Raw genomic sequence first — 8006 nt, 5'->3', positions numbered from 1 at the left:
GAAGTGTTTTTATTACTAGTTAAATTTCTTTACTTATTGTAAGTCTTTCAGATTTCTATCTCTGACCAGTAGTACAAAGAACTTACATGTTATTTTGTTAGGCAGAGAGTTTACTTAAAATTAAGGCAAAAAGTTCATTTAGAGCCTTAAATGGTTTGTGTTTTTACTGATCAATTCTGGATAAGTGCCAGATATTCACTTAGTGTCTGTATGACTTACACACACACAATCAACCTGGATATCAAGTGCTATTAAAAAATTTTTTTTAAAATCCCAGTAATTTTCCTGAATGTTTTTCTTCTGATTATGTGATATAAGTGGGCAGAGTCTTGTGTACAGTTAACCACTACGACTTCCTTTACAAAATGAGTCTGAGGGTGTCTCTGTAAAGAAGGAAGATTCTAAAGTTTAGTATTGTAGAGCTAAGCCCCATGGACTGAGAAAACTCTGAGGCTTTGGGGGTGGGGGGGACTGGGTAGAGGAGATTGATTTGCAAGGTTGTGGGGAGAGGTGGTGGTATAGCCTCAGAACTTTGGGTGCCTGGATGGGTGGATGGCCCTAGCCTGGACCCAGCTTCTGGAGGTACAGCTAAGGAGAAAACCTTTGACAGAGAGGTGGTGCCTTTCCCATAAGTGGTGCTAAAAAAAATGGGTAAGGGTCAAATACACTCATAATCTTGGCCACCTAGGCAAGTTAATGCTCTTAGATTGTATTACTCCTCCCCAAAATCCACCCTTCAGCCATCTATCACCTTGGGTCCCATTTTGTTTTTTCTATGCTATATTTTGATGTAATATAGTTTAATATTAAATTAAACTTCAAGGGTGATTTATCTTTCTAACGCTCCAGATGAGGGTGACAGGTTGCAGGTTGTGGTGAGGCGATGTGAACCAAAGCAGGATTCTTGCTCTTTCTGGAGAGCACTAAGCATATAGATAGCAAGCACAGGGCATTATCTGTCAAAAGAACAGAAGATGAAAGGAATGAAGGATTATGTGGCAGTCAGGCAACAGAGACCCCAAGTCTATTGACTTCTCCTTCTTAGAGAACAAGATATTTTCAACCACATGACTTTCTTGCCATTTTGGATTGGAAATGAAATACGGCGATTTCTTTCATTTTTCATTTCAACAAACGTCCATTGCACTACTACTAGGTATAAGAGGTGAGGATCGTCAGGGACGCGTTTAAATTACAAAACGTGTAGGGAGTGAATGTATCTTTTCCTCCAAGCTCAGGGCCAGATCCTGGAGGGCAGAGAGGCCCGGCATTCTGCGCCCCGGGAGCAGGGCCCTCTGGACACTTGTGGGATGCGATGGCGTCTGTCCCAAGTCACTGAGAAGGGCCCTCACCACCCCCTAGGATTACTCCAGGAATAAATCAACCGAGGACATGTTGTGCAAAGACTGAGCGGTGCTCTGGGGTCCTCCTCTCCTGGCCTGGGCCTGCAGAGTCAAGGCTGTTCGCGGAAGCAGCCTTGGTTCTTTCTGGGAGCTTTGGGTGTGGAAAGAGTGCTCGGTCCCAGGGCAAGATGAGAGAAAAGGAGGAAAGAGGGGAAAGGAGATGTGGGGAATGGGACTCCATTGCTCAGGCTCGACGAGCGCAGGTGAGGAAGTGAGTTCCAAGCTGAGCATCTGCCAGGATGGCAGACAGGTGGAGAGAGTCAGTCCCGCCTCGGCCCACGCAGTTCCCAGGGCTGTCCGAGCCGTACCTGTGCGCGGCCTTCCTTCTCCGCGACGCCCGGGGGATCCCGAGCCGCAGCCTCCGTCCCCGCCCCAGCGGCCCCGGGTCCCCAGCCCCGCCCCGCCCCGCCCCGCCCCGCCTCGGCCTCGGGGCTCCGCTGGGAGCCGGTCGAGCGGCGGGTGCCCGAGTCTCCGTGGCCAGGAGGATGGCCAAGGTCCCGGAGCTGGAAGACGCCTTCCTGCAGGTGCAGGCTTCTCCCCAGGTTTCCCCCGAAGTCCAGGAGGAGTGTTGTGTGCAGCTCCTGAGCAAGGGTTTGCTCGTTTTCCCCGAAGAAAGGGTGTACCTGGCGGCTGAAGCGCAGCCCGGGGGTGCGCTGGGCAGCGGGGAGAAAGGGGACGACCCGGAGCTGCCGGTGGGAGTTAAAGCCGGTGAGTGCTCTGCCCCCTCCCGGGACGTGATTGGGACGCGGATGTATTTTTTACAGGGCATCCGATAATAAAAAGAAACATACCGCAAACGCGCATATATTTCCCCTAGGAAAATGATTGTTAAATAGAAATTAAGTCGAAAGGATTTTGCATAGCTCTCCTCTGAACCCCATAGGCCACCCTGTTTGACGCCAAGATACATTTAGAGGCTAATTAATTGATTGTATATTCTGATTTTCTTTATCATCTTTTCAACTTGCAATCAGAAATGCATTTAAGCAATGGTAACTTTTCCTCTGAAGAAGAGGTTGCGGACAATCAAGACAGCAAAACCAAAGCAACCGATCCACACCTCTCTCAGAAGAAAACCATCACGCAGATTATGAAGGATAAAAAGAAGCAGACTCAGCTCACCCTGCAGTGGTAAGACTCGCCCAAGGATACCCTTAAGCACCTGTTGAATTTTTAAAGTCAGTATATTCAGATTCTTTGCTTTTCTCAATTTGCTTCTCCCTCAGACTTTCTTGGAGAAGTTTAAAAGACCGATTAGAAATTCATCCAAAAATTGTCTTCACTGAATATTTGGTATAGAGACATACTCTGGTACTGGTGAAAAATGATCTGCAATACAAATAAAAACCATCACTCTGTTCATTATTGACTAAAACTATAATTTCTTCTAATGTAAGCAATAATGAATTTTTTATTACTTATTTGCTTAACATGCAATCAATTCAGTCCTTATATATTTGTTATTTTTATGTTTATAAAACATGATTCTTAAAAACAACTTAAAAGGAGGAAGGATCTTAACGGTGCCTTTATCCGTAGAGGGCAAATTCGAAATTGTGTATTGGCCATAAGATGAAATGTGTTTGAACTAGAAGACATAGAAAAATCAGTTAAGATGACGCTATTAACTTAAATAAATGTTCAACTACCTTTCACATATGATTTATTACAGTGAAATATCACTAATTGGATTTTGTGGAAAATCTTTAAAAACCAAGAGTTTATCAGTAGGCTCTCTACATATACAGTACATTTTATAGTATTCTAAAAGGAAGAGAAATTTAAAATAAAAACATAATATTATACTTCTCTATGTAGTGTGAAGAAATAGAACTATAAATTTCCTTCCAAATTCCAAATAAGATGCAAATAAGTAAAAATGTCTACTTGCTGATAAGTTACATGATCTGTTTATATGTAAAGTGTGATCTAAATCTTAGAAAAATACAATAGAAAAGACGATATCTTAAAAAAAGTAGCACATCTTATTTTATTTAAACACTGAATTACAATTTGCATGTAGTAAATTTTTGTAATTATATCCTTAACTCTTTCAAATATTTGAAATATAAACTAAATATCTTTCTAAAATTATGGTTTAACTATTGAAGTTGATATCACATTTACTGGTTAAGGATCTACTAGAGCAGTAAATAGTTGAGCTAATTATCTGAAATATTTAGGACACACTATTTTTTTAGGATAATTGGAGCTAAAAGGTTTTGACTTCAGATATATTATGAAGGTCTTTTGAATGATCACTTGCATTATTCAGTTCAACTTGAATGAATGGAAACAAACTTAGGTTTTTATTTTATAAATGTAAATGCATTACAATTAAAGAAAAAAGTCATACCCAAAATTAACATTATACTTATGTATAGGATTTTTCAGTATTTTGAAGACAAAAATAATGCCTACACCATCAAAATAGCCAGGTGAAAAAGTGGGCATTATATACGTGTCATTAAAATATAGTTTTAAATAGTTGAATATTTCTCAGTAATTTTCATATTTTTTGAAACTATAAAATGTTGTCATTTTGTTTGAATTCTCCATACTCTCTCTTAAAAAAGTGTTACATAATTAAAAAAAATAGCCTAGGTGAGTTATTTACCTTCTGATAATTTTTTCTTTAAGGTTATAGATTATAGCGGGGATATTAACTGTAGAATTGAAAATTAAAGTGAAAAATCTGCCTAACTTCAATTTTCACCATCAACTAGGTGTTTGCTTTTATGTATGCAAATTTTATTGGGTTTTGATTCATTTTTTTCCTTTGTCATAGAAAAATGGATGTCTGATACTTTACTGCTTAGGAAACACATCCTGTAGCTTTTATCTCATGCACCTTGGGAACGTGTTAAATCAGAGATCTAAAGAGTTTAGAAGAGTTTCACTCAATTTTAATCTGAGTGCATATTCTATATTGCATTGCTCTTGTATAGTAGTAATTATGATTTTACTCTACATAAAAAGAGTATAAGTAAATTTTAGCCAATATCATCTACTGAAAGGTTAGAAAAATTGAGAGTAGAATCTACAAGTTCTGATGTTCTGATTGCTGTTCAGATATTTATAACACTTAAATATATTTTATTACATTTATATAAATTGTGTGTAATTGAAATTGCAGGCATCCAAATTAAATGGAATTACTTCTAAATTTTCAAAGTTTATATAATTATGTTTATAATATGGAGCTGAATTTATATGTCATGTTTGGAGGCATCTATAGAGAATAACAGTATGTTTCAAGTGTACAGGATCTTTTAGATAATTGTAAGTACTGATTACAGTAAAAAGTGTAGAGATAGAAATAGATCGGTACCATCTCGAACTTAAGTGAAGTTAATTTACTCTTATGTATTTTGCAAATAAATGTATCACCATGCTTCCCTAACTATTCAGTGTTTGGAACTAGTTTGTGAAAGAAAGTAAGAGATTATAGACATTTGCCAACCTGAAGCCTGGCAGCCCTTTAGTGTTGAGAATGTTATTTTTAAAAACCATCACGTTCAATTTCACTATTCATATTTGATTAGCACAGAGCAAAGTGTGATGAACAGGGAAGACTTACACAGAAGTAAGAGAATGTTTAGTGTTGAGAATGTTATTTTTAAAAACCATCACCTTCAATTTCACTATTCATATTTGATTATCACAGAGCAAAGCGTGTTGAACAGGGAAGACTTACACAGAAGTAAGACCTATTCGTTGGGATGTGGACCACACAGGAGTGGTTTTGTCTTCGCCATGGTATTTTAACTGCACTAGCAGGTGTTCATTGGGGTTCTTGCTCTTCTAACTTTAATCCTTGTGATCATATTTTTAATATTATCCAGAATAAAAGAAGTCTACTCATGCCTGCTCAAGAACTCATTTGTATAGAGTCTGTATTCAAAAGGAGCATTAAATCAACGTGAGAGGGGAAAGGAAAGAAGAAATAAAGAAAAGGTTTGACCTAATTCTTTGCCCTTTTTCTTAGGCTTGAAGAGAATTACATTGTATGTGAAGGAGTTTGCTTACCACGGTGCATCCTTTATGCACACTATTTAGATTTCTGCCGGAAAGAGAAACTGGAGCCAGCCTGTGCAGCCACCTTTGGAAAGGTAAATAACACATATTGGCTATACTACCTTACAACTGAAGTCATGTCAGGCAGACAGTATGGAAACAAACTTATCTGTTCAAATTTTCTTATAAAATATTAAGAATCTGTTTTGTAAATGAAATCTCTTGGCTGTATTTGGAACTATTATATGTTTAACCTAGATGTTGCCTACTATTTGTTTTACCTTGAATTACTATATGCTTTGAATATTAGAACCCTGGCTATTAGAAGATTTAATGTGACCTTAAAGGAAGCTGTATTTGAGCAATAATATTTCCTTTCAAAGATGGATACATTGAAGAGTATGGTATGGCCTGTATTGAGAAGCAGAATTAAGTGGAGGTGACAAGTATCTTGTTAATGTAATTGGTGACTGTGTTTATTGTATTTCATAAATAGTTCTCCTAATTCTCCATTTGTTCTAAGTATATTTACACTCCAAACTCCAAGATGTCGTGATGGGATTGGTTAAATTTCCCTCATTTAAAAACATTCCTTTTTACCCAACCTGTGTGGTTAGGATGGGAATCTATATAGCTGACATTACTCTACTTACATACGTTGATCTCATTTTAAGAATCAGGAAACAATATCAATCTCTTGGGAGAGCCTTGTTCTTTGAAGTTCTTGTCTTGCTCTATTATCTAAGAACCAAGGATATCCCAGAAAAATTGTAAGAAGCTTAGATCTCAAATATTGCATCTCTTATAAACTGAAATCCAAATTCTAACCTGTAGAGGGACTCGTTGTCTAGAAAATAATGATTACTATGGTCTGGCTTCCCAGTTTTTTTTTAACTAAAATAATTTATTAATTTATTTTGAAAACCTATCGTTTACAGGAGACAGTGTGATAAGGGCATGGTAATCCAGTGATTTAGGTGCTAGCCTAGACTCTAATTTGTTGCGAGACCTGAAAAGCACTAAACTTCCTCAAAACTCAGTTCACTCATTCTGTAAAATGAGGAGGCTGCATTTTAGCTTTAATATTTTATTAATGCCCCTTATGGCAGTCATTCTTAACTGTTTGGGGAGCCATAAAACACCTTGAGAATCTGATAAAAACTACAGAGCCAGTCCCCAAGAAATTAACACATATTAATACACAGAGTTTGCCATGGAGCCTTTAGAAGATCATGTATGGATCTCCTAAGATTCAGGTTAAAAGCCCTGTTTTATGTAGAAGAGATTTTTGTTCTTTAATCAAATGCTAACTTTTAGGCAATTTAGAGAAAGGAACGTAGAAAAGAAAAAGTTTCAAACACGGCTTTGAAGATCTGGCAAGGCAAAGAAAATTTCCATGTCCTTTCAGGGTTGGAGGTAGATACTTAATTGTGGGTAAATCTCTGCAAAGAATTACTATAAAGAAACCCAAATCTTCCCACAAAGCACATACATGAAGTAATAATTGCTTTGGCAGTAACATCAAGCAAGAGCAGATATTGGTATGATCTGCTTTGGACATTGAGAAAAGGGCAGTAGAACAATGTCATCAAAAAAGCACCTCCCTCCCTTTGCTGAGGTGTCATTATGTATCAATATGTGTATGATATTATGTTTTCCAGACTAAATATTTACTCAAAGTTCAACATTTGCTTTCTAGAATTAATTGAATATGAGAGGCTTGCAACAGAAACACACACTTTCTAAAAACTAAAGCAATTGACTTTCTTTTTAGACAATTCGTCAAAAATTTCCCCTCTTGACGACTCGGCGGCTTGGAACAAGAGGCCATTCAAAGTAAGGCACATGGATGAGCACATTTCAGATCTGTACATATGATGCATTGTATATGAGGACTAATGCAATGTGAAACAAGTATTGTCTTTATCAGTGAATAGAGCTAGGTATTCTCTTCTTAATAAAGCAGACTTTTAGCAATTCTAAGACCTAAAAAGAAAAATAAGTGGATTTTAAAATAATGTTTAAAAAGCAAACTTACACAGAAAAATCATAATATATTATTTTTTCTGATGAAATCATCTAAATGAATCATTTTTATAATCTTAAAGCCACGACTGAAGGTACCAGTGTCATGAAAGGGAAATACATATGGCTACATAAGTGACCAAATGGAATCCACAACACTTCCAAAGAGCAAGGCCAAAGCCAGGGGTTGAACATGGTCCAGGTTCTTCCTCTGGTTTTCTTTCCCAGAGAATAATTTCTTTATATTCCCCTCTTTTCCCTTCAAGACACATGCCATGCCCATATGACTTAATGGAAATATAAATATAAAATAAGCAGTCATGAATTCTCTCTCTTGATAACTTTAGCTTTACTTATCTCTTGTGGCAACCCCTGTAGAACCCCCAGTTACAGGTTCATGTTCACCCATTATTTCTTCTGTCCACTGTGTTTTTAGTTGTTCCTTTCTTTCTGCCTACAAACATATCCAGATCTCTTCTGTGTTGATAAAATAAAATCATCTCAAACCTGCTATACTCTTTGTTATTGCTCTGTTATTTTGCTTCTCTCTGCTATTTCTTG

General features: G+C 37.4%; 1 protein-coding gene across 1 annotated transcript in view; it reads left to right on the top strand.

Moving 5' to 3' along the window:
- Positions 1-1888: 1888 nt before the first annotated feature.
- The window catches only part of RFX6 (regulatory factor X6), a gene marked incomplete at both ends in the record, with an annotated part of 55732 nt that continues 49614 nt past the window's right edge, over positions 1889-8006 (top strand). Inside the window, 4 exons of the mRNA XM_082856056.1 lie at positions 1889-2111; positions 2378-2534; positions 5392-5515; positions 7195-7256. Of these exons, the coding sequence (XP_082712182.1) occupies positions 1889-2111; positions 2378-2534; positions 5392-5515; positions 7195-7256 (566 nt within the window). The remainder of the gene's footprint in view (positions 2112-2377; positions 2535-5391; positions 5516-7194; positions 7257-8006) is intronic.

Source organism: Leucopleurus acutus, assembly GCF_964270905.1.
Source record: "Leucopleurus acutus genome assembly, chromosome: 15".
Taxonomy (NCBI): Eukaryota; Metazoa; Chordata; class Mammalia; order Artiodactyla; family Delphinidae; genus Leucopleurus; species Leucopleurus acutus.
This window is presented reverse-complemented; position numbering and strand designations above follow the sequence as displayed.